This window comes from Rhea pennata, chromosome 6, assembly GCF_028389875.1.
Source record: "Rhea pennata isolate bPtePen1 chromosome 6, bPtePen1.pri, whole genome shotgun sequence".
NCBI lineage: Eukaryota > Metazoa > Chordata > Aves > Rheiformes > Rheidae > Rhea > Rhea pennata.
Window position 1 is genome coordinate 20,899,727 of NC_084668.1, and position 27,680 is coordinate 20,927,406.

Consider the following 27,680-nt stretch of genomic DNA (forward strand, 5'->3'; position numbering starts at 1 on the left):
GTCTTAATTCAGAGAAATGTCTGATCTGGTTCATCATGTTGCTGGATGTTGTTTAGACCACAGAGAGAGAGAAAGCGGATCTGAAGGAACTAGCAACCAGTAGCAGAAGAGGGGACAGCACAACCTCTCAGCTGCAGTGCTGGGTTATATACTCTTTCTAACTGCTTAGAGATCTACAGTGTTATAGCAGAACATCTTCCTGTCCTTCTTACTCTGTGATATAGGAAGACAGTGTTGCAAGTGTAAAGTAAAAGACAGTGAACTATGGAATTTTTACTATCGTCTACCTTGGTTTTTAAATTGAACAGTAAATTAGTTAGTATACATAGATATTATAATTGCAAATAAAGTAATATAAAGCAGATAAAATATAATAATAACACTGAGGAAATATGCTACATACATCCACAATCAGGAAGTCCAGCCAGCACCAGGCATTAGTAAAGTATGTTTGATAGCCATAGGCTACCCACTTTAGCAACATTTCCAGAATGAAGATGTAAGTGAAGACCTTGTCAGCGTATTCCAGCATGGTCTTGATAGTTTTGCGCTGTTCAATATATATGTCTTCAAATGCCTATAAGCAAGAACATTCAAAAATATTTGTTATTCCATTTTGTTACTGCACATAGTTTAGGTTGTGGGCACTTGCAACAGAAAAAAAAAAATTAAGGTCTTTCTTCAAGAAAACACATGGTAGTATGGGTTTTATCTCATGTTTCCTTTTCTGCTAACTCAGCTTGTATCGCTCTTTTTCCCTATGGAGTTGTATTCTTCAGCTCACAGCAGGAAGAAGCAGCAACCCAGCCACAGCTTCATTAGTCACTGATCTTTTTATTGCTGAATAACAGGTTGTTTATGCTACTCAGTTTTGGTGGTTAGAGCATGGTGCTGCTAATGCCAAGGTCATGGGTTCAGTCCCCATACAGGGCTATGCTGAGGGTTGGACTAGATATCTCCAGAGGTCCCTTCCAACCTTACCATTCTATGATTCTATGATTCTGCAAAGTGATATGCCTGAACTGAATTCTAGTGAAATTGGCTGGTTTGTATTCAGGCAGATCAAGTTTTTAAATTAAGGGCCATGGCTGTAAAATTTTCATGACAAAAACAATGACAATATAGTTTCTATTTTTAAGTCCTGCTGTTTTTTGAAAACTGTAGGTAATAAATCATAAAGCAAGTTCTTTCTTTACTAAGAAATATATTTCTTTTACCTACCTGTGTAGGTAAATATAATACCAGGGTATTTCTCACATTATAGGAGATGATACCTAAAATTACTGATTAACTTTTTGACAGCATTTTATGTTTTCATTGAGATATCATTTAATATCATTTAGACAGTATTGTGTGTTTTCATTTTTAGATATTTGAAAAAGAAGCTATTCAAATATACAACTTATGCTTTTCAGAAATTATTCCCATCCTTCAAGAAATTTTCTTTAGTTATTTTTATATGAAGAAAAAAGTTGGTTTTATTGGAAAGGACTGGAATCATTTGCTGGCTTTGCAAACATTCAGATATTTATAAATACTAACATTCATTTTTACCCAGTCTGCTTTTGAATCATTTCACACCTGTAAGTTCAAATGATTTGTATTTGTTCATCAATTATCAAATTAGTATCTGTGTCAGTAATTTTGGATACTTGAAACAGGTACTATTGTACCTGAGACTCCCATAATCACTAACAACTTCATCGTACAAAAATGGGAACTACTAGTGGATACCATTCCCATTTTATAGCTTAGATTGTCCCAGAGGCTAAGTTAACAATGCCCTTGGCAGCAAAGGTATGTCTGCTCTCTGACCCAATGCTCCTAGATCTGGGTTTCGCAGGCACATGGTGTTCAGTAGAAGCTGTTGATTTGACATGTCAATATTAGACCAAACAGAAGCTGAATAGTTATAGATTAGTAAAGATTTAGTTATAGATTTAACCAAAACTAACTCTGGGTATATTCATAAATTGCTAACCATTAACAGTATTTTAAAGTTTTGGATGGAGTCTAAGTAAAGTTTCTAATACACTTTTACAAAGCACTATTGTTTTATAATGTAGCAACCTAAAAGGGTACCTACTAAAGGGTAACCACATCTACCAGGGTATATACCAACTATACTACAGGTTATCTCAGGGTAAATAGTTTGCCTAAGAAACTTCTGCTCAGTATGTATCTAGGCTCAGCTTTATTTAACAATTCATTTCCGTTTTTGTATTTTTTGTAATTATTTGTATTTGTAAACTAATATATTATTGGCTTTCTTTCTTTTATTCTTATAGTTTAAAACTGAAGTTGGCTTCTCTTTATTCTGCCTTCACAATCTTGCTAAATTTACAGCATGATGTTTGGTTACTTTGCATTTGCAGAGATATCCCTTTAGTCTACTTGACTATGACTCGGTAGAGGCTGGATTAGAAGTATATATGGTAAGTTCTTATTGTTAGAAAGCAATAATCACAGAAACTTAGTTTTAATCTTTTTTGCTTTTCCAGCACATCACAACATTTCTAAGGCTGCATAACAGCTGCAGCTCTTGCAAGGCAGCATAAGCTGTCTGTACCCACACAATTACCTCCAAGGTGTTCTTTTTCTTGGGATACGGTTCTTTCCTGAGTTAGGCCAATAAACACTGATGAAATTAGAAGGGACATTTGTATAATAAAGTTAAATATGTTCTCTTCTTGTACTGCATGGTGCCACTTTCCCTGCTTCAGGCATATCACAATCTCTTTCAGGAATATAGTTAACCCTCTAATCAATTATATTTTTTTCTTTTTTTGAACGTATTGTTGAAAAGAGACTTTTTCTACCCTTTTTCAAAAGCATAACTAAAATTTAGCCCTCATCCTTTAAAGACATGAAATTATGGGTTTTTTAGTTTTTCAGGGTTTTTTTCCTAGTGGAGAAAACCAAGCTATAACAATATTTGAAAAGCAAACCTTTAAGTTTACTCATTAAATCATTATACTTTGTTCATATTTTACTCACCAGAGCACCACTACTCAGGAGAATCATAAAGACAATGAAAGTCTCAAACCAGTTGTGTTCAACAATCCTGAAGCAGGTTTTTCTAAGGTTCCACCACTGTTTTCCTCTCCCCTCTTCTACACTTACTTGACAGCACTTGAACCTTCGTACACAGCCTTTATAAAAAGATGTATATTGAGAAAACAAAAGTGAGAATTTTTGCTGAATTGCTTCACTTTTAATGATGTATTCTGTTAGTGATACAACCACTACTTTTCCACAAACAGTGCTATATAGTAAACCCATCAGATTTTACCTAAATGTCCTTTTTTTCAATGTAAGAAAATTAAGCACTGAGACGATTAGAATTTACAATTAAATGAAAGAATAAGAAAAATTATTTATTTATCAAGAACTAAACAAATGCTCAGTAAGATACACACAAAAAGATAAAGTTCATGCAATATGAAGGCAAATTACAAAATGTGAGATAAAAATATACTAGCAAATGTCATCCAAATTTAAAGTAGGTTTACATAGTAATATGCAAGAGTTATTCAGTTCTACTTTCTTCTTGTTTAGGATATTGGATTAGACAATTTTTGTATTTATAGTGTGAATAAGTTCTAAGCTCCCTTTCTGAGTTCTGAGCTTTTCAGTACCAGCTGACTTCTCTAACTTGTGCCCTTAATTTATTTAAGGTTTGCCTTTAACCTGCTAACTTGATTTTGCTTCTTCTTTAATTTATTTTTAGGTGGAAAATACTTACAATCAATAATGTTATTTTCTTTACCAAAGCCAAGTCTGTAGAAGTATTACTTCTTACTAGTGCAGCATAAATTTGTAAAGAAATCTTTCTGTTATCACATCCAGAAATAATTCATTCCCAGCACTGATGGTAGCAATTATTTTCCAAACTCTGTCTGGGCTAGTACTTCATACTGGTCTAGTATGAAGGTGCTTTTTCCATTTGTGTTTCTCTTTGCCTAGTATTATCACAGAGCCCCTCACTTCACCCACCCTGTTCCAGGACAACCCTAGAGTCTGTAGTCAGCTTTTCAGACTATCCCAGCATTATCTCTTTGATTAACATCCCATATGTGATACTGACCTAAACAGATTTATCAATGATATCCTTTTCTTATATTTTCACTTTTGACATATCTCATGTACAATGCTACCCGTCAAAGCCAACTATTTCTGTTTGTCTTGTATATACCTTTTAACTACTCAGTTCTAGTTGTGATTAGAGCATTTTAATCTCTATCATATCAGACTTATTATATCATATTGTTACATATCTGTATAAGTAATTGAGTTTTCATCAGTTTGGTCTACAGGCATCTTGGCACGTACCCAAACACTGCTGTTGTCTTTTACTGGCATAGCCAGTTTCTAGCAGGATCTGGCAGAATTTTCTGTTCTCAGCAAGAAGTTAGATTATTACCTACACTGATTATGATTTTTTTTTGAGTCAAGGCATCATCCAGCCTACCTGCATTTTCAGCATCTAAATTTCGATTATAGGTACTAAACCCAGCATGTATGCTTACATTACTGTTGTAAACTTAGTCCTCTTTCCCCACCTCCTTTCCACACATACACACACTCATGATGTTTCCCACAAGAAAATAAAGTAACTTAGCAAATAATGTTTAAGACCACATTCCTGCTGTATCAAGTTGTGTAAAATGTCCAAAGGATGGAAGCATGAAAGTCCAATGCATGGAAGCATGAGTGAGTCAACCAGATATGCCTGTTATTTTTCCCTCAAGTGGCACACAAAGCCTTTTCCTTCTCTTTTTGCCAATTTGTAGAAGGTTCATTTAGCATTTTGCACAAGACCATCCAGTTGCACTTTTTATTTACCAGTCAACAGCAATTTAAGTATCATATACTTTGCAAAGCACTGTGATGGCTATGAGGAGTGCTATAAAAAATGTGCTATTTTATTATCTAATTAGACTGTAACTCAGTTCGGGTAGTATAGTATTTGGTACTAAAACATAACTGAGTAATATATTTCTTGTCATTTTAGCAATGACAAATCTATGATAAACTATGTTTTCTTAATAGTTATCTAAAAGATCATATCATTATCAGTATTCATATTATAAATAATGCTCTAAAAGTACAGATCATAGTTTAAAGATTGTCACAAGAGCAAGTAACATGTAAATATTAATAGCTAATTTAAGTAGATTATTCATGTTATTCTATATTTCATGAATAAGTATTATTATTTTTGTTCCAAAAACCTTCTGTGAAGCAGGCCTCTGGCTCCTGGGCTTCTTCAGGTTCAACTTCTGGTTGCTCTTCTGCAGGAAGTCCAATGTCAACTGTACTGCCTTCAGATGAACTGGACAAATTTAGCTTCTGTAAAGAAAAAAAAAGTATCACAAATACACAATAAATATTTTTAAGGAAAACAGTACTTTTCAGAATAAATAATAAATAAATAATTCTGCTGATTTTTAATGTTTTAATATTCAATGTAAGTGAATAGCTGATAAACATACTTAAGTAAAATTTGTACATTTTCTTGTTTTCCTTCTGCACTGTATGGGACCTTTCAATAAGAAGTGCATCAGTGATAGATAACACTGCAAACAAAATGACATTTTTAAACTGAAAAGTATAAATGATGGTCTGAAGCCTGCCAAGGGTTATGACCACAGGTGGCAATAAGTAGTGATCTGACTGAACTGAATAGAACTAATAAAGCTAAATATACATACAGAAATTTGTAAAATCCACTGAAAAGTGGGCAAGAGCCTAATATAATAACATAAATGAGGTGGGAGCTCAGTGGAATGAGGGGGAAAAGCACTGATCAGCATAGGAAGCTATAATTTAGAGATCAGCTATGGATAGATTCAAATTGCTGAAATTCTAGCTCAGAAGGAAGTGGAAGCAGCTGACAATGAAGCTGAGATAGAATAATGAGAGCCCATAAAACATTATATTTTATAATTTTGTCAAGTTTTTAGTAACATGATACACATAAAGAATGGGAAGTGGAAGGTGCAAATCAAACTCAAAAACTTAATGCTTTTAGACTAATCCCCACCATAAAATTCTAAAACAATTGTAACATGCAGTTGTGACCTGGTTGCAATATAGGTTCAGCAAAGCCACGTTGCAGCGGACTCTTTAATAATTGTTTTTCTAGGCAAAGAAGTACTGTAGATCTAGTCTACATTAATTTGAGTAAAAGACTTGCAAGGCTGCCATATTTGAAATTATTAGGTCAAGCTACTTTCTCAGGTGAAGATCCAAAGCTTGCTCCTGGATTAATACTGGATTTTTATTAAGAACGCTAGAGGGCTTACGTACACGAAAGTGACAGCAGCACAGAATTCAGTTAGCCTAAAATTAAGTATTTGAATTACTATTAGCAATACAACAGTGGCAGGAGGAAGATGAGCTATCCCACCAAGAAATTTGATCACTACCAGAAAGTAAGCTGGCTAGTTTAAGGATAATCTCTTTTGTGATAATTTAAGGACTAATCTCAGGTTCTTCAAGTCAGGATATTCAATTTGTTAAATGTCTGGAAATCACTGAGAGTGTGGCTGTTTTACAAATATCATCATCAAATTGATATAAATTATTTTGTTAAAACAGTCATGGAGACAAAGTTGTTTAAAAGAAGTTACAAGCTCTCTCTCTCTCTATATATATATATTTTATCACAATTTTCAACAAGACTTTATATCTATTGCTTGCTTTGACATTTACTTAGCAACAGGAGATGGTCTAGTCTATTGATACAATTTTCAGTTTTAACCACTAAGTGGCTTTGAAAAATGTGGAAGAGTCTATGATCAAAAACTTCTTTTTTTGGACTCTCAGTCTAGAAGAGTTGACAATTTAAAAATCTAAAAGAATTCCAGAGTCTAAAACACATAAACTAACTCTATGCTTTGTAGTTTACCTCTGCTCTCAAAAAACATGGCATAAAGGGGGATTTTCAGGGTGGTAGAATCATAGAATCGGTAAGGTTGGAAGGGACCTCTGGAGATCATCTAGTCCAACCTCCCTGCTCAAGCAGGGGCACCTAGAGCATGGTAGTCAGGGTTGCATCCAGGCGGGCCTTGAAGATCTCCAGTGAAGGAGACTCCACAGCCTCTCTGGGCAACCTGTCCCAGTGCTCTCTCAATCTCACAGTGAATGATGTTTATCATTCGTAAAGGGATCTTTGTTACAGGAGGCAAAGGAAAGTGTTTCTGGGTAAATAACGATGTTGCTAAGATGCACTGCTCTGCTCTGCCAGTTATTGCAATGACTGAGAATCACAGATAATTCTTATCGATTCAGTCCCTCATTGCCTGGCATCCTATTTGCTCTTGGAACTACAGTAATTTTTAACCTCTCCTCATACTTTTGTTTATCTAGAATTAAGCTTTTCTTTATACACTTATTTTTGCCCATTACAAAACAGTTTCAAAATCACAAATGCTCTAGAACTGAATATGCTGGCTTCTGCTGAAAAAAAAAGAAAAATCTTCAGTACATCACACCAAAATATTTGCACAAAATATCTAAGTACCTCCTTGCTTTCTTCCAGATCTGATTCACTACTAAATTCCTCTGTATTTAAATTTTCGAAGTCAGATTCACCCACAGCAATGGGCACTGTCACGGTGAGGCTTGGGTTGTTTATGAACGACATGTAATCACTTTCGTCAATTATGTACTTTTCCACACTGCTGCCTGTGCCTATGCCACTAGTTGTTCCGTTCCCATCTTTAATAAAATCATGGTCCTTACTTATTTCCATATTTGTATGGTTAGAGATACAGCTATTTTTGTTGTTCAAATCTTCAAGTGGTTTGATTTCATCTAATGCTTTTTGTTTTTTAACAAAAGCCTTTTGGAGGAATTCACGTGCTTTTCTTTTCACATAATCTATGCCCTTCTGCATTCTTGCTACAGCAATCTGGAGATTGTTCATTTCATTATCATCATCCGTGACGGCAAGGTTGTCTGCACTAAATGAGCTCAACAGCAAGGCCAAAAATAGGTTCAGTACCTGCAGAAAGATAAAAAGGTACATTCTATAATTTATCACAATGAAGAATATTTATTTTATAAAAAATTGTCGTATTAGGTAACACCTGAGACTGAAGTCCCAATACATCACCAAAGCCAGACAAAAACATCCTCAGTATGTTTTGCTTTCCTACAAGAAATCTCAGGTTTCCATTTTGCCTTTGTTTTGCTTTGCAGGTCCTGTTCAGTACTGAAAAAAAAAAATCCTACAGCTGCTTTATATCTGTAAATGTGTCTTTAAATCCCCACAGTATACAAGTATTTTGGTGCAAAAGTTTATCATCTAAAAAGAGAGATAAACTTTGCTATTCAACATCATCAGAAAGCTTAATATATCCCATCACACAGCAGAAATTATACCATTATTTAGTTGACTAATTATGTGATAAATAATAAAAATACAGTAAATGGTTTATAAAGAGCTCATAAACTAAAATTATGTGAAGCACAAAATATTCGCAAACAGCCAAAAGACAAATTAAGAATGTGACTAAGTGCTCACTCCTATATTAAGTCTGTGGATTTTGACATTGCAAGGTGCAGAATACTTTGTTCCCAATTCAAAAAAGCTTTTATGTTTAACTTTAAGCATTGCTTCAAACTACCTGCTTAAGTGCTTTGTTGAAGCAGAGCCAGAACACTTAGTGCACTGAGCCCACTCTGTTGCCAAATCATTTTTTGTTAATATTTTGGCTACATACCACTAGGTTTCCAATCACCATGACCATCATGAAGACAGTAAGGCACATGGCTTGGCCTGCAACCTCCATGCAGTCCCACATCGTCTCTATCCATTCTCCACAGAGCACTCGGAATACGATCAAGAAAGAGTGGAAAAAATCTTGCATGTGCCAGCGTGGAAGTACACAGTCACTTGCAATTTTGCAGACACATTCCTTATAGTTTTTCCCAAACAGCTGCATCCCAACTACAGCAAAAATGAAGACAATGATGGCCAGCACCAGGGTCAAATTTCCTAAAGCTCCCACAGAGTTACCGATAATTTTTATCAGCATATTTAGAGTTGGCCAAGATTTTGCTAATTTGAAAACACGTAACTGGAAGAAAAAAAAAACCACTGTTAGGACAAACAGCAAGAAAGACACAGAAGAACTTTAATTTGTGGAAATGTATTACTGCAAAGTATGACCAGAGTATGACTGTTGAGATGGTATCCTCTTATCTAAAAGCATGATGACAGAAGTGCCAGTCACAAAATTTTGTGATGTTAGAGGTTGGTGTCCTCAAAGCATAATTTTTATTGAAAGTCAAATCTACTAGACATACTAAATGGAATTTAAAATCTAGGGTTCATCTCTTACAAAATATCTGGGCCTCCTGCTTCTCTCTGTTTATTTGCAGAGCAGATCTACCCCTGTGCTGTCATCCAGAGCAGCATACATCTAGTGGCTGTTCTTGTTTTCACATCATGGAATGTTTTAATGTATAAATGCAACAAATAAACTGGAAATAGGCCCAGGCACCCTTCGCTATCCATTTGCCTGGATCTCCACCAGTTCCCACTGAAGACAGTAGATACTGCAAGTAATAAGGACATATACTAGTGAAAGAGATTTCAGGATCAGTATCATGGCAAGCATCAAGCAAATTTTTATGGCAAGTAGACTATCATTAGTGTAATGAAGCCCCATTGAAAAAGTCAGTGCAATTGATGTGTATTTACCAGTCTGAATGATCGAAGAACTGAGAGTCCTTCCACATCTGCAAGACCAAGTTCAACCAAACTAAGGGTTACAATAAAGCCGTCAAAAATATTCCAGCCTTCCTGGAAATAATAATAAGGGTCCATTGCAATTATCTTGAGAAACATTTCTGCTGTGAAGATCCCAGTGAAGACCTGAATTCAAAATGCAGTTTGTTATTTCTGTGTGAAATGTAACATTAAAAGTTTAGCTGTTGTTTAGTTTTTATATTCAAGCAACATAACTGCAATAAGTGTCCTCCAAAATTGATACTTAAAAATAGTTGTGTACTGTAGTGATTTATTATACTTACCTTCTCTTAGCAAGTGCCATACACACTAAGTAATTTTTTTCCAGATGTTTAAATTTTAGACTAAACACATTACATAAACTTCTGCTTTATAATATTTATAATCCAATTTTAACTCTCAGGATATGGACTTTCTCATTAACTGTACAAACAATGTCTCAAATTTGATTTTCACAACATAAAACAGAGTGCTTTCCAAGAAATTAAATGGTATGACATCATTCTTTGTATACTAACATTCTACAGAAGCATTAATGAGGCCAAATCTAAGACTCCTGAGTGTCAGCTCCTTTTCTGGTATGAACAATCATAATTCCATTCAGTTCTATAGGGAAGGTTATTTATACCAGCTGAAGCTCAGTCGAGCTACAATAATTTGCAAAAGCTGAGGAACTTCCATATGGGTGTTTCCACTAACTGCAGTGAACACTGGATCACTAACTTTAAGGTCAGGAAGGAGATAGCATTTAATAATGTGTTTTGAAAGTGGTAGTACTCATAACACTTTCTTACCAGGGGACACAGTATAGTTTAATGGGATACAATATACTTAAATCACATTTAAGAGCCAACAAAATAGTGACCCTGAGTAGCTTTGAGAAAAAGCTCTTCAAGTCCTAAGAGTATTAGACGTTGCCACAGGATAGGAAAGTACTAATGCATTTTTCAGTTTTGATAACCCATTTTCAAGTAAGCTGAACAGAAAGTGGGACAGGTAACAAGAATAATCTAACTGAGATAATCAGAAGATAAACCAGAATAGTCCTACTTGCTCAGCCTCTATGCTCAAGGTAGATTTTACTGCTGTTTTTAGATACATCACAGATAAGAACACTGGAGAGGGAAAAAAATTTTTTGTTTTTATTGTGTTAAGTTACAGATTTGGAGTAAGATGCAGGAATGAAGAAATACAGTCTGAAAGTGAGAATAGCTTCCTAAGCATAAGAGGAGTGAGATCTTAGAGGAGCTCTGGAGTGGAACTACTGGCATGTGAAAACCCCGAGAGCTTTCCCACTGCAGATTAAGAAATTTATGAAGGAATTTATGTCTGGGAATTTAAGACTGGAAGACAGCTGAGATTATAGCTAGTTCTCTTCCACCCTCTTTACAGTCTAATGTTCCCATGTTATTCACCAAGGTTTAGATGGCATTTTTTTTTGGTTGGAAAACAAAACTATAAAATACTACAAAAGAAGATTTTAAAATTTACTAGGAAGGACATATTCAGAGGTTCACTTATTTTAAATTTATGGAAAGAGGTTATGCATTTATCTATTAGTTCTCCATAGTAAGTCTGGTATTTATTTACATGATCTTAAACATTTTTTCTCATTACAAAACTATGTGTATTAAAAATCTCATTATAAGAAGTCAATTCTTAAAATAAGAGACAAAGTAGGACTGCAGCTGCAAATACTTCTACATGATCAAACCTGTCAGTTCAAAAGCTTCAGAGCTACAGCAAATTAACTGCTGAATTCTTTAATAATTTATCTTTTTGAAGTAGAGTGAGAAAATAGAGTTGACAATATGAGGAAAAGATATCTTACTAATTTTATGATACTAAAATATATACAAACTCCAAGAGAAGAAGTACTGCAGGATATTTCTTTAGTTTTACATATAGCATACAGAGGAAATGATCAACATATCCCCATAAAAAGTCATTTACAGAAGAAAATACTAGAATGCTTTTAAATAGCTTTAAGCTATTGCAAACCTTTGCTCAGGAAACAGAGCAACAAGAGGAATGCAATTAAAAACACATTCATAATTTACACCTTTGTAATGTACTGATTGAAAAAGCACCACTACATTTATTTTCACAGTCTCCTTTGCATAGAAGTAATGCATTGCCTGGTTTAGTAGTTAGATAAATAAACTTTTATTTAAGACGGATTTAATGTAGCATTGGTGCCATTTTTTAAATATTTAATTTGGTTTAGTAGAGCATTGGCATATATTGATTTTATAGAATCCTAATTTATATGAGCCAGGGCTGAAGGTGAAATTTCCAGGAATGTTCTGGCAGAGATATTTCTGGAGAGCAATGCATTCACTTTTTAAAGGGGTGGTCGAAAGTTGTTAAAACTCCGCTTTCACTTACTTCAGATATAGTTCCTTCAAAATTGTAAACATAGAAAAGTAAAAATATGTCACCTGACAACAAATAGACTTACCAGATTTCCGACTGAAAGAACATTATTGAATTCAGCAGTCATCGGATAATGCTCCATGGCCATAAAGAGTGTGTTTAAGACAATGCAAATAGTAATGGCGAGATCGACAAATGGATCCATCACTACTAAGTTGACAATATGCTTTACTTTTAACCAATGTGGACTGCAGTCCCAGATCAAGAAAATATTTGCAAATTTATACCAGCACGGTGGGCATTTCTGTCTTGATTCTTCAAGTTCTAGGGGAAAAACATGTCAGGTGAGTATATGATTGCCCTAACCTTTCTCAGACCTATATGGGTTATATCAGTCAAATTGTCAATCTGCACTGGTACCCATTAATCTTCTATAAGCATGCCCCTTATAACACTTACAGAGCTTTTCTATAAACCCTTTAAAAATATTTATCAGATATATTTAATTTTTTCAAAGCTTATATGCCAAACACAATTTCTTTGTATTCCAATCACTATTCTAGTCAGTAGCAATTTATGTTTTGATTTGTACTTTGTATTTTACTATTCCCTGATTAAACTTCAGTCTGTTTCTCCAACTTGCTGTTCCATTATGTAAATATTTTTATTTTGAAATTTGTGGAGTTTAGATATGAATTTTCAATATATTTTTAACTCCTATTTCAAGAAAAAATATTTTTATCAGCTAGAATAGAACTTCTTTATAGAGTAACTGAATAAATATAACTGCTAAAAATGTATTTTAAGAATGATTGCATATATTTGAAAACTGTTTTATACAAGCTCAAATTTTGTGTCCAACAATATGGTTTTTTAATTAATATGTATAAGTTTCTATTCAATTCTGATCCTTGAATGTAACTCTCTAGTTCTAATGTGCGCATGAGATAGATGATAGCAAAATAGCGAGATACAAATGCTTACTTACTTAATATATAGCAAATACAGCAATGAATATGAAGTTTTGGGTTTACTGATAAATATTTGCTGTTTATGGGATGATATCAATTATCTATTTTAAGTCAGTTTTTAAGTTTCAACTCAAATTTACAGAAGTTCATTGAAAAAACATGGTACACACCTTCCACAGTGTTTGTGAGTATGCTAGCGATACTCATTGCTCTTTCTCTTAAAGCTGGATCTTCTAGAAAGTCCATAGAAACATGAAAAGAGTTTGATATTCTCTTTCTCATTTCTGTTTCTGTTGTGGTGCCCTACACAGAGAACAGTAACAGACGAGACCATGTTTGAGTAATGAGAGAAGCAAGTAATATATAGAACCCTGTTAGTAACGTCTTAGCTTGGATACGTGCTTCGTGCACTGCGATTTTTATTTATTGTGTCAGACTTTTCTTACTTTTTAACATCTTTAAAATAAATTTAAAAAGATATATCCTCATATATGTTGTAAGGGAAATAGTCCCCTGCTGGAATTTCTCTTCAAGACTTAGAGTGTGATATTGCTTAATTTTTGCATTTCTTTCCTTCAATCATCAGATTAACCAATGAAAGATGACTTAAACAAATGGAAAGTGACGGAGTCCAAAGTAGGGTATACAGTATTTGCAAACTGACTTTTTCTTTTTCTGCTGAGAAAACAGCTTGTTTTTTATATCATTGACAATCTTTTCCTCCAGGCACACTGTAACAAATAAGAAAAGTATGACTTCATCATGCTTCCTCATGCTAGTATTTTTTTTAAAGTAATGTAAGTAGACAACTTTTAACTATGCCAAGAAATTTGTTTTCAGGACATTCTCTCCTACCTGCATATACAATGACAGCAATATGTGCTGCACAAATGCTCACAAAGACATTTGTATTTTTGGAAGTGTGTATATAAATGCAGTCTTCCAATGAGCTATTTGTTGTCTACACTACAGAACTACATCAGCAAAGGATGAAAAATAAGTAGGAATGAGAAATGAATGGTAAAAATGAACTCACAACTTTATTCCATTTTCATGGGGCTGATATAGAAGAATGTTATCAAAATTATCTGATACTGCTAATTTTGATAAACTGGTATCAGCAGTGTTATATTGATTGCAGTTATTCAATAACATTTTTGTATACTGTTTTCAATTGTGTAGTAACTTTGATTTTGCAGACCATAGCCAGATAGATCTTTATAGCAACAAAAGTAAAGTGTAGCATATTTTTGTGAGTGTATAAGTAAATTAATATTTTACTGTTTGGAAACTGTAATTTGTATTTGTTAGTTTTGAGAATGTTTGTAAATAAATGCTTAGATTGCAAACCTATGTTATTTGTGTTATTTATTTAAGATTTTACAAGATGCAGGAGCATTCACAGCTTGGCCAACCAGGAATCATTCCCAAGGACTCCATTCTGGAGAAAACACTGGCTGGTGCAGCGAGAAAAGGCCACGATGCCTAAACTATTTAAAACTTCCTTACATTGTCATCAGTAGCTGGTTTATCTATTATCACCTCTGGCAGAAGCTGTCCAACAGGCGATGTAGGAGCAGATGGTCCACCAACCAGAGAAACCACTCCATTGCAGTCCACAGTGCTGTGCATCTTCCCATTCACTGGAAACACCGCCAGCATCCTCGATGACCTGCTGGCCTGACTAATGTTACTGTTGCGCCGTTCGCCATGTCTGCGTGGCACAAAGAGAGAATCTCTCCTGCTGTCATTGTCTTCAAAAGTGCTGTGCTCATCATCAGCAAAGTCATTTTCAGAGCCTATGTCCTTTGCTCGACCTCTGAAGCTGAAAAGACTTGTTCTGCTGTTGCGCCTCGGAGAAAACAGGGAGCCACGAATACTCAGCAAGGACTGCAGCAAACAAAATTTGTAATTATTAGCTGAAAACTTCAAACTTAGCATTGTTACTCAGATGAGATAGATTTTTTTCACGTATGAGTGAAACCATTATTTCTAGAAGCTAAATGTTGCTGTGAGATTTTTGTAGGTATTTCATTATATTTATATTTTACAGATAGAAATATCACTATTCATGGATCCTTAAGACAAAAACAATTTTGAGCACTCCCTGCTCCTAAAGTCAGCTGGAGTTGCTGAGTAGTTGCACAATACCCACTAAGCAAAAACGTGAATCTAAACATGCACATAAGTTTCATATATATATAGCATCCTTCACATACTGAGCCAACTTACAAACATTACTGAAGCAAGAAGAAAATGTGAGGATATCGTTATGGAAAAATACATTTTTAAAAGAATATAGATAATACACAATCACTCTAAGAAATCCCCCAAATCAATTGAAGAATATTTTAATAAGATTTTAAAATAATTCTACTACAGGAATGGAATTATGAGGTTACATTTCAGTCTTTGTGCTTTTTTACAAGATGGCCTAGCAGCTACAGCACTTTCTCTCCAGCACCGACAACAATAAATGAGCTTAACTGAAATCTCAGTCTTCCCCTTCTGTAGGCAGTAGGGTCATATTACTGTACCAGGAAGACTGAAGCAGTTTCGTAACAGCCTATGATGCTTTAAATGTGTGCTTCCACTAAAAATAATGCAATACCTGATGTGGAGAAGAGTATTTCTTTTCATATGTCAGTCTATTCCCTTCAATAGAGAATCGGAAACCTTTCCTTCTGATGCTGTCTTCTGATTCAGACTTGTGAAATTCATCTTCGTCTTTTTCCTCTCCTCCAGACTGTTCTTTCTGTTTTCTTTTCTTCCTTCTATTTCTCCTCTCTTTTGCACTTTTAGAGCTCAGTTTTGATGCCTCTGAAGAACTTTCTGAGAGTCCGCCGGCTCCTTCCCCCACGCTGGGCTCTCTGGACTCTGCAGATGCTGTTACTGCCGCTGCTGCCTCTGCTGCTGCCTGCCATGTTGCAGAATGCGTTTGTGTCACTGAGCAAGCCACGGCATCAGGGATTTTTTAGTTTTACTTATGTTTTTTAGTATGTATTTACTTACTAATGTTTAGTCCAAAACCTCTGGACCTTAAGACTTTCCATAGGGAATCCTCTCCCTAGTTTCTTCTCTTTTTTAATACTTAATTGATTAAATACGTGCATGTTTTGGTCATAACCTTATTCTACCTTTCGTATCATATTTTTGTTCTCAGACTGCAAGCATTTCAGATCATGGATAAGTAGTTTTTGAATGCGGAATCGTATTACTGGTACTAGACTAGAAAAAAACCACCATGAATAATGTATTCAGAGTTTTGAATATTCTTCTTGCTTACACCTGGATTATTCATAGTAATGCCTGGATTGCTCTGCAGCAATGTCCTTGAAAGACCAACAGGTGGGTTTACAACTCAAATTTCAAAAAGCATGCTAAATCTAAGGAGGCTGACTATCTCTAGAAAAGTTACTTCCATACGCTTTTGCATTACTATAGCATAAGTTATACCTGAGCTGCTTCTTGTTGCTTTTTCAGTTGTTCCAACATCTGTTGAAATTCTGCCTCTTTCTGCTCTGCTTCTTCCAAAGTTGCTTGATTCTGTTCTTCATAGGCCATGGCAACCACAGCCAGGATCAAGTTGATCAGATAGAAAGAGCCCAGAAAAATTACCAGAACAAAAAATATCATGTACGTTTTCCCAGCAGCACGTAGAGTCTGGAAGTAACAATACATTTTGAACAAGAATAGGTTAATAAAAGTTCCGTTTTCCAGATACCGAAAATTAAGATGACCAAAGATCTTAGTCTTAGGCCTCTTGCGTTATTGGTATAAACTGATTTAACCTACTTGCCATAAAAATTTCTCACCAATTGATAAAGGTTTTCCCAGAAGTCTTGAGTCATCAAGCGAAACAGTGACAGGAAAGCCCAGCTGAAGGTGTCAAAACTTGTGTAGCCATAATTGGGGTTTCTACCAGCTTTCACACATGTGTATCCTTCTGGGCACTGCCTACAAAAATAAATTGATTGTTACCTTATATCCTTATATAGTTATTTTAATATTATCTTCTGGAAGGTCTAGGAGAAGATTAGGATTAAAAAGTGGATTTTTCTTTAGTTAACTAATCAGACTGTAAATAATAATAATTGTGATGTTTCGTAGAAAATTATTCTAAAGAACATCCCAAAATTATGCAGGAAGGGCACATAAAATAATTAGCATCAAGTTTTTTCTCAGCTTCTAAAATATAATGTTCCAGTAATTTATTTAATTATTTATGTTCTAATTTATGTCAAGTTCTGTGTTTTCTACCTGTTTGTTCCCGAATCTGTTAATATTCATATAAGTGGCTGGAACTGCAAAATAATGTGTTTTCCAACTGCTGTTTCTCTTACTTCTCATCCAGGCAGGAGCTACACTAACACTAAATTCCTGAGTTGGCCACACAAAGACTACGTTTATATGACCACTCCACTGACCAGGAACTCAAAGCCACAGTCCAGTGAAAAATCCTAGTAACACGAACGTGATCAGTCACTCAAAATATTTAAAAAGTCAAACTGTATGTCTTAAGATGGTGACTCTAATTTCTACATTGTGCAATAACACAGTGAAATTTGTTCTTACCCAGCATCAGAACTGTTTCCACAGAGCAGAGCATCATTTTGCCCTTCCAGAAAATAAAAATGACCTGTTTAGAAAAGAATAAACAAAACTTTGAATATTACAGTTCTATTTTTGCTAAAGCTCTGTGAAATAACTAGCGCTGACCTAAAAGTATTAAGGCGATTTCATGATGCAATTTTAAACAGGCAGTATTATTTTTCAGCAAGACCAAAACGTCAGAATAAATGACAATAGGAATTGCAATAATTGCTCTCTGTAACTTTCACTGTTTATATGGCAAAAATGTACTAAAACCCCTCTCAAATATTGCTGGATCTAGACGAAGTGCACCATTTTCCTTTTAGACTAATCACTGAACTAAATCATGTTCTGTGCAATTTTATTTTGCTGTTACTTACTTCAGTACTGCTGCAGGTATCCGCTGTGTTGGGACGGAGGCACACCAGGAGGACATTAGGCACCCCGTAAGGGTTTAGTTAGACTTCTGGCCCTGCAGTGTACCTAACTGGCTGCAAAAACCAGCATGCCAAGTAACATTTAGGCCTAAGTGTCAGCTGGTTCTCAAGTAAATATGCAAGATCTAAATGCCTTCAATAAGAACGATGTAGCGGTAGATGAAGTATCAAGTTCTGCAATGTAGGTAAAGTAAGATAAGTAGAAATACTTTAACAGTTCTTGAAGTTCCTGCAACTGAAGGAGAGCTCCATGACTCCTAACTCAGCTTTTAGGGAAGGTTAAAGGACAGATGTCAGATTCCAGTGTCTTTGACTTGTCCATAGGAAATATCCTGACACAGATTTCCTCACGTTTCTTAAAGCATTTGCACATACAACATTTCAGTGAAATGATTTCTCCCCATGTGATACACACAGAAACCGAGGGAATCTTTTAGGAATCTTCTGTGAAGCCTAGATGGTCGGACGTCAATAAAGGAATTGAATGAAAAAATTAATGAAAAAACCCACAAGATGTAGTGAAGGAATTAAATATTTCTCAAATGACTAACACAATGAACTATACTAAATTATGCTATATTCTATCTTCACATCAGATCATGCGTCATATGAAGCGCCTGGAGTAACTGTTGGTCACACTGTCTTTTGTAGACATGGTTTATTTAATAACTGAAAGCTCAGAAATACTCACGACAAAATCTTGGCTCTGAGCACACACATTTCATGTGCACCCCAAAGAAAGACACAGAGAGAAGAGGCTTGAAAGATGTTTAAAATTAAAATAGGAATAATCTAAAGAGACAGAAAAACTGTAAAAGGGATCAGCGATGCTAAAAATGAATAAATGTATAAAAATGATAGTCTTAACACATTGCTGCAGTTAATCTAGAAGCTGATACTATAAGATGTTAAGCAGCTTCCGTCCTCTCCTAGGTTGGATAAATGTAATTTGTGCTATAAGTAATATGGATAAAAAACTCAGTAATTCAACATCAGGTGCCTATTTAAGGCACTATTTCTTAATTAACAGAAGTTGAAGGTATGCAGCATTGGTAAATTTTCAGCAATGTGGTAAAATGTTCAGGAACTTTGAAAGAATGAGTTGATTTTCACTTCCCAAAGCTGAAGCTATTTGACATAAGAGGAAGGATGAATTAATCCTAGATATGTCTTCTCTATCTAAAAAAGACTTAAAATTGATTTATTTCATAGATTGTATATAATGCCATCCTAGCTAAATGAGCATCCTGAAAATGAAATATTGTTTAGCATAAACTATCATCATAGAATTTTTAATATTACTCTTCCAAGGTGACATTTAACATGCACAAACAGTTTCAGTGTTTTACAAATATTTTAAAATATTAAGTGCTTAGAATTATTGCTTTGTCCTCACTGCGCTGCCCAGGCCAAGGTACGGCTCACAACTGACTGGCAGGATCTCACCTATTTGCAAAGCAGTACAGTCCGTATCCTAACACGTTTCTGCCAGCATGCACTACCTCTTATTCACATAAAACTTTCAACGTGAGTAGGGAAGAGAGTCACTCTAGCTAAAAGTGCAACAAGGTTGCACCATATTTTCTCACACAGTAGAAAAGGGTGATTAATATTCCCTGGTCCTTCTTGTATAGCTTTCCACTTCTGAAGTGAGGCTCACATCCCTCCAGAAATTATGAAATCATTGATCATTTCTGGAGACAAAACTTAGGTAAATTCCACCTAATTGTCCCATAGCTAACCATCTGATAATCTCTATAGTAATCTTGTATTTAAAGGACAGCTCAGATAGTTTAAACAGCAGTGACATTGCCATGTCTTTTCTTATAAAAATAAAAAGTGATTGTAAGTAAAAAGTTGTGGGTCTTAAGATTTACTTTGACTCTACCCTTGAAAAGTGCTTTTATTTCTTCCCCTCAAATCAGACTCCTATGGATGCTGGGCTCCTGATTTTGAAAGAGTGACCACAGAAGTAGATTCTCAGTGTAGTAAAGGGCTCCTGTTTAATCACAGACATAGGGACACTGTTTATGCAGGGTCAGGTCACATAGCTCCATGTCTCATTTCTGTCAGAGACCAAAAGTGATGCTTCTGGAAGATGCAAATGACAGAGCAGGGGCACCCTGGCACTTTCCTGAGTGCCCTCTCAGCCTCCTGCAGTTTTGAAGCACAGGCATTTCCGAGTTCAGACGTTCCCTTTTTTGCTTCTTAAGGCAATCCTACAGATTTAGTAACCCTCGCTGGAATTCTGCTCCACTGAACCAGCCTATTAAGCTTCCCCAGGAGCCCATCTGAGATGCTACTAGCACCATTCAGCTAAACATGACTGTTGGTACCCACTTTGCTGCTGGGGCACTGTTATTATGGAAGGTAACAAATCTGGAGGCTAAAGAGATGTCACAAGTCATTGGTCCCAGCAGACTGACTTTTTGCAGCAGGGACACAACATCTCAGCTAGCTGCAGCTCTTTTCTGTCAGTTTTGTGAGTGAAACCCACCATTCAGAGAGGGTAGGCTTGAAGCCATACGTAGCTCTTGTTCTGACACTCTGGGCAGGACTGAATTTTGGGATCTAATGAAACATCTGTGTCCTGAAACAGCACACAATCTTCCGTACTGTGCAGAGCGCACAGCCCTTTGCACTGCTGCCGTCTTTCGGGGCTGGCACCTGTTACAGAGTAGCAATGTGCTGAAAGGGGAGCTGCAAATAGTAAAGTTAGCTGACATGGTGCTGACCACAACTGACCATATAAAGCAAATCTTACTCTGTACTATGTCAGCCCATCCCAATTAAAACATGCTGGAACATAACAGTGGGCTGGGAGGAACCCAGATCCAGTTACACGCTTACCTGGAACAGTCAGCCATGCTCAGTACGGCATTGGCTAAACTCAATCTTCAGAACAGTTTTTTTTACTAAAGTTTTGTAGTTCAGACAAGATGCGCCCTAAAAGCAGTCTGTTCTTGCCAGATCCACAGGAAATGGCCATCCAGACTTTACTTGAGTGCCATAATACAGCCACGTTATGCAGGACGGCAGATAACAAATGCTCAAAATATTACCATGACAGGAAAATTTTTATAACTAAACAAGGTGAATGGTATAAGCATGTGCCCCTAACTAGATGCAAAATTCAGAATGGCATTTTGCCAAAGTACTGTGGAAAGCCCCTCACTACCTCAAAGGTATAGGTTTGACTTCCCTTTATTGGATTGTGAAATAGGAAAGAAAACAATATGGCAGCACTTTTACCTAAATAGATACTAAATTTGTTTCGCAAAATTTAGGGCAAAGACTAGAAATGAGTGTTTGCTTCCTACGTAAATAGTCACTAGAACTTTAGAAGGAACCCAGTGTCTAGGAGAGAGAAGACTGCTGTGACAGCAGAAAGATCAAGGTTTTGCAAAACCTAGCACAAGGAAAAGCAGGAACTTTGCAGTTCCTGCAAGATCTGGCACAGGATCATGAGAAGGAGCATTTGCAACACTGAGCCAGTGACAAAGTCATGTATCTTGCTGTCAGCAGTACCAAATCCTTCCGTGTCTGCAACCACTACTGTGCAGGGACATTAGAGAGAGCACCTGGCCTGTGGCCTCTGGCCCCAAGACTTGTGGTGGTGGCTCCTCACCTTACGCAGTTCTGGGCACAGGAGGCCTCTGTGTCCACTGTAGCTTCTTTCTGCTCCTTTTAAGTAACTTAGACTTGGTAGAGAAACTTAGTTTCTCTACCAGCCTTGGTCTTTAAAAGATCCAGAGCACTACTTGATAAGCACGTTCATATCTCTTAGGCTGTTATCCTCTGTTCCTGAGCAGACTCCTTGGCAATAGGTTTAAGATGAGGATCTATTTTGTTTTTTATATTATAAATATTATATCATAATATTATACATTACAGTTATATAATTTTTTCTATAGTTTATAATAATATTATATTACAAGGCTATTACAAAGTTAATAAAATGCAGAGGCAAGGAGAAAATAGATATTTCAATAGATATTTCATGGAAAAAAAGAACAGAGATGGCACAGGGACATCCTGAAAAATTCTGCTAAACCAAAAAAATTGGATTTCATGGACTTCAGCTGCACAGAACATCAGAAAAGTAGATAATGTGGCCATCACTGGACTGACTCCCTAACGAGCAATGATGAATTTCAATCTCCCTGCAATGTTCCAGAGCACACCATTAAATATATAGTACTAACTGAGAAATAGCAATTATTAGCTGAAAGATAGTGCAAGATCTATTTCCCAGAAAAATTTGTTTATGACAAGCTTAATGAGTAAACCCAAACTAATCTAGTATTAAATTTATCAGACTTGATATCACAAAAGAAAGTGGGAAAAGGAAGAAAGCATCTGACTCACCAACGTCAGCAAGCTTAAATAAAGTCTTTCTAAATGGTATTTCCAAAAATGAGTTCAGATAAAAAATCAGAGCTTACATGCCTTTTTTTGCATAGTATACAGAACTGTTGTCCTCAAAACTTTTATAATTCCTACATTGCCATTGCACTGCTGTGAGCTCCAGATAAATCCTTTCTTATTGCCCTGTCAGACAACTGATTTAAGAACTAATTGCAACTCATCCCCATTGCTGTATCCTGTCTGCCCACCACAAAAAGAGTAAGCTGTGAGATCATTTTTCTCTGTGCAACTGCCTGTAAGCAAGAACAAGACTATTAACTTCATAATATGCCTCATCATTTCATGATAAATTTCATAATACATAGGAACTCCTGTGTAAATATACCAAAGGCTGAAGTAGCCAGTCCAGTAAAGTATTTTCTCTGCCTAATTCAACTTCATTTTTTCAAGGGGCTTTAGGACTTCTATAAGCCAAATGAAATTGGAGGTTGAGTTTACAGATTGTTTGTTATAAAGCTAGAAAATATTTGACCTTGAAGACTAGGTCATTAGTAGGAGACTTTGCTTAGATTTTGTTATATGCTGCAGCACAAGATCTTCCTGAACATACACATGTTTAAATGAAGAGTGTTTCTTAAAAAGATTGCATCTCAATTTAAGAAATTCCAATGGAAATCCATCATAGTCATTGATCAGCTCCTTAATTGCAATCACAGTTAGAAACTGTTTTCCTTCTACTTCAAATATGTTTAGCTTTGACTTCCAGATATTGAACCTTTTATATCTTTTCCTGCTAGATCAAAGAGATATCTGTGATGAATTTTCTGTTTCCCATGAGGTTCTTCTCAACTGTGATCAAATCACCCCTTAAATCTTCTCTTTGATACGCTAAGTAGGTTGAGCTCCTGGTCTATCTTGGTATAACGCATGTTTTCCAGTCCTTTAATCATTCTTCTCTTTCTGAACATTGTCCAATTTTTCAACATTCTACCTAAATTGAACTCTACATAGTATTCCGGTAGCAAGTGCTAAATACAGAGGTAATACTGCCTTCCTATTCAATAAATTATTTATGTGAACAGGATACTATTTAGCTTTTTGGCTGCAGATTTTTGGCCTTAATTTTCCAGAGTCATGGCTCTTGCACAGTGCCTTAGGGGCCTCAGCCTTTATCTTGCTAAGGGCCTTCTAATTGCAATTTTATATGCTGCCTCTCAGCTGCAGCTCTGTAACCCTTCACCTACGCGGCTGTGGCAGCGTTTTCCAGAGCCTCTGAGGCACTATTTTGCCTTTGTTTGCCTGCTGTTTTTCCAGTGCTGTTATTCTCCTGGCCTTGTGTCTGAGGTTGCTGCTGGCATGAGAAGCATCCCTTCTTTCCCCCACTGCTCCTGCTCCTTGGCTGTAGCATTTCGTTTATATAGGAAAGCCAATATATGCATGCACAAAGCTGAACAATTAACCATGCTGCACCAGCCTCCATCCAAGCAAATTCCCATTAACGCTATCAGCATTATAAGAAGGAACAACTAGCAGGGAGTTTGAGCAAATTGTGATGAAAACATATACTTAATATGGGAGAAGTATTATGAGGGAACCACCTACTTCACTGGAAAAGTGAGAACCCAGCAGAGGGCAGTCCACCAGGGGACTTCAACACTTCTCTTTGCAGCTGGCCACTTTACCTAGTTTTCTCTTTCCCTTTCCCTTCCTCTTTCTCTCTCTCTTTCTCTCTCTCTCTCTCTCTCCCCCCTCTTTTCTTTTTATTTTTCTCTAAGCATAGCTTTTACTGTTAGGGATGATGTAACCCCACTAAGAAATCTTTGTGCATGTGAACCTGTCCCAGTGTGCTTTGTGCAGCACTGCTTTTCAGGACAGGGAGCTTAGGTTTGTAAACTCTCATTTAGCTGCACTGAAATGTATTTGTTTATCTATCTCCAGTTTGTTAGACTACTGTTTCGCCAAAACTCAGTAGAAAATCAAACACTGGTTCCAATCAAACACTGGTTCCAATCAAAATGGAAAGATGTGTCAAGAAGGCTTCTGAAGAGATTTTTCTGGGACCAGTCTGGGAAAAGAATTGAACTACTCTAGATAATGAAAGAGGAATTATGCTTATTAAATTTGTGAATTATACTTATCTGATAAGGATGGCAAGTGAATTGGAGGAAATGACTACATTTTACAATTTACATTTTACATTTTTACATTTACATTTTACATTTTACCTCAGAGACACTGTTTAAAGGTAGGGAATAATTTATTTTTCATGCCTGTTGAGAATATGATAAGAACATTGAGTTTAAATTGCAGGGGGAAGATTTATGTTAGACCTTAAAAAAGTTTCTAACAATAAGGCTAGTAAAGCACAAGAATGGTAGAAGTTGAAAATAAAGAAGACTCCATCCCTGGAAGTCTTTAACCACATTTTGGGTGGATATCTGTCAGAAATGACTATTGCTGATCTTGTTTTAGAGTATGGGAATGGATAATGTTTAAATTTCGACCAGTCTGTATCGTCATGTAGTTATGGATCTAGCACAGGGAGCTGAGAAAAAGTGCTGTATCATCTAGAGCGACTGCACTCCTTGTTCCTTCCTCTGTCATACAGGCTCCTGAAGCAGGTCTATGAGAAAGAAAAAACACTTTTCCTGCTCCTTCTCAGCCAAACATATCCCCTCTTCCTCACCTTCTTTCTAAGAACTGGGTTAGCTACTGGGTTAGCATTTCAGTACGAATTATGTTAATAATACTTACTTTCATCCTCAATGTACCCCTTCCAGTCAAATGGAGTCACTGTTGAATTAACCAATGTACCATTTTCCCCTATCGTGGTGTTGAACTGGGAAGTAATATTTGTTTCCAAAGTAAAATTTTCTGGAGGCCACTGCAGGCATTTATTCCTCAAGTTGCCCATGAACAGCTGCAGCCCTATTAGTGCAAATACACTCAGACAAAACACAGTCAGGATCATGACATCTGAGAGCTTCTTCACAGACTGAATTAGGGCTCCCACGATAGTCTTCAAGCCTGCAAAAGTAAAGGAATTTTTATTCTGATGCTCAAAACATTTTTAAAGCATAAAAATGACAATGTCTCCCAGTACAGTTATATATTTCATGCAGAAGCCCAAATACATGATCATAATGTCTGTGAAATAACATTTCTGTGAAGAACTTTTTCACTTGTGAAAATGAATAAACAGCAGAAGTTTATGTTCATTTGAAACTGTGAATGGAATGAGTTGCATATATTTCAAAACACTTGTTTTAACGCTAAAACAAGTGACTTCATTATTCATGCTGAACATGAATCTCACATAAAAGTCTTCCTTCCTTTTATTTGCCATTACCTCTTGCCCCAAACCTTTGCTACTATCAGTTTTATAACATACTAGATTGAGAAAACAGTAGTAAAGAGCCCACTGAACAATAAATAGGATTAAAATTTAATGCTATAAAACTGGAGATGGTTTGGAAAATCGTAGAATTTTAAGATAATAAATCCCCCATGCAATGCCCATGCTACTCTTTATTATCTTATTCCTTTATCGTCATTACTAAGTCAACATTTCAAACATTTTTATTTTTTAGTTACAAATATTCACAACAAAAAACACGTAACATCATGTAGGTAAAATTCACATGGGTAAGAAAACTTCAGGATTACTGATTTTCGTTGAATGTGGAGAAGAAAGCTTGACATCGTAAGATGCAAACCACACACGCTGTGCTGCAATGTCTCATGCAAGAATCTGTTAAACTCAAAGGCTGATTTCAAAAGGAAAGAGCTCATGTTAAAAAGCAGCGAATCGGAGATTTTGGTGAATTCTAATATCTTCTGATTCCTGCTTTTTTGTGGAAATAAATTAGGCTTATGTTTAAAAAAAAGTGCATTCAGTTTTGGTGAACTAAAGTCAGCCTCAGTGTTTAACCTAGCTCTCACCTGGAATGACTGATATTGTTTTCAAAGCTCGGAGAACTCTGAATGTTCTCAACGCTGAGACATTGCCCAGGTCCACAAACTCTGTCACATATCTGTAATAGGGGAGTTCACACACAAACACAATGACAGGATAAAAAGGAACAGTTGGGAGGTACAAGGGGCCTAACACCTTACACCAACTACTTCTTACCTGGGATTACAGAAATAGTTTTCAAAGCTCTCAATACTCTGAAAGTTCGAAGAGCTGAAACATTGCCTAGGTTTACAAATTCTGTTACATACCTGTAGGATTAAATCACAGTTATTCAGAATTTAGGCAAAGTTTATGCTACTTACTTGGGTCTTTCATCAAGACCGCTTTGGCGAGTTTAGCAAAAAATTAAATAGCAACAGTCAGAGGTTTACCTTTCACTGCAGTTTGCCTTGCATTAATATGCTTTCAGGGCCTTCAGTTAAATTAAATCTCACTGAAGTGAATCACAGTGATTTAACTTTGAAAGCCTAAAATTTATCTAGACTAGATTGGTAAGTTTGTAGCAGGAAGTCAAAGGGATGCTCCTTTTCTGCTCAGAGAAAAAAATTCAGGACATGAAATTAGCCTCTCTACTACTAACTGTACTAATGGCTTCTGCAGTACTTTTGTTTACATCAAAATATGCATTTAGAATGTGAACATGAAAATTGTTTTAGACCAGTAAATCCATAGAACAATTTCCTTTTAATAAAACTGATGTTTATTGATACTAATTTCATGCCCTTTATACCCTTCACTTTCCAAGAAAAAGCAAAAAGCAAAAACTTACGCAAAGGTAATGACAGTGAAATCAAGCCAGTTCCATGGATCTCGCAGAAAAGTAAAATCTTCTAAGCAGAAGCCTCTTGCAATGATTTTTATAAGCGACTCAAACGTGTATATTCCAGTGAATGTATACCTGGAAAATACCAGAAAATTTAATGGAGGAAATAAGTAGCTACATTTTACATTTCTATTTTGCTAGAAATCTTACAATAAAATGGAGGACTTCTTTTATTTCAGAACCGGAAAGGAAATACAGCAATTTCAATAAGCAATTCTTATTAAGCAGTCAATAAGCAATTTCTTCTAAAATTCATTATATTCATCACAGATATTTGTAGATTTACATGCATTAATTGTACATATGCTAAAGTGGTCTTTGCATAAATCAAAAGAAATAAAGCAATCAAATATATGACGTATATTAAAAATTT

The 27,680-nt window shown here is 35.9% G+C and overlaps 1 protein-coding gene across 1 annotated transcript in view; it reads right to left on the minus strand.

Moving 5' to 3' along the window:
* Positions 1 to 27,680, minus strand: part of LOC134141993 (sodium channel protein type 1 subunit alpha) — a 68,820-nt gene that overhangs the window by 29,206 nt on the left and 11,934 nt on the right. Inside the window, exons 4-19 of the mRNA XM_062578657.1 lie at positions 27,254 to 27,382; positions 26,451 to 26,542; positions 25,263 to 25,535; positions 17,686 to 17,749; positions 16,926 to 17,067; positions 16,567 to 16,773; positions 15,722 to 16,027; positions 14,620 to 15,000; positions 13,281 to 13,413; positions 12,225 to 12,463; positions 9,716 to 9,889; positions 8,733 to 9,089; positions 7,529 to 8,011; positions 5,235 to 5,352; positions 2,998 to 3,152; positions 404 to 577 (exon numbers count right to left, since the gene is read on the minus strand). Of these exons, the coding sequence (XP_062434641.1) occupies positions 404 to 577; positions 2,998 to 3,152; positions 5,235 to 5,352; positions 7,529 to 8,011; positions 8,733 to 9,089; positions 9,716 to 9,889; positions 12,225 to 12,463; positions 13,281 to 13,413; positions 14,620 to 15,000; positions 15,722 to 16,027; positions 16,567 to 16,773; positions 16,926 to 17,067; positions 17,686 to 17,749; positions 25,263 to 25,535; positions 26,451 to 26,542; positions 27,254 to 27,382 (3,427 nt within the window). The remainder of the gene's footprint in view (positions 1 to 403; positions 578 to 2,997; positions 3,153 to 5,234; positions 5,353 to 7,528; positions 8,012 to 8,732; positions 9,090 to 9,715; positions 9,890 to 12,224; positions 12,464 to 13,280; positions 13,414 to 14,619; positions 15,001 to 15,721; positions 16,028 to 16,566; positions 16,774 to 16,925; positions 17,068 to 17,685; positions 17,750 to 25,262; positions 25,536 to 26,450; positions 26,543 to 27,253; positions 27,383 to 27,680) is intronic.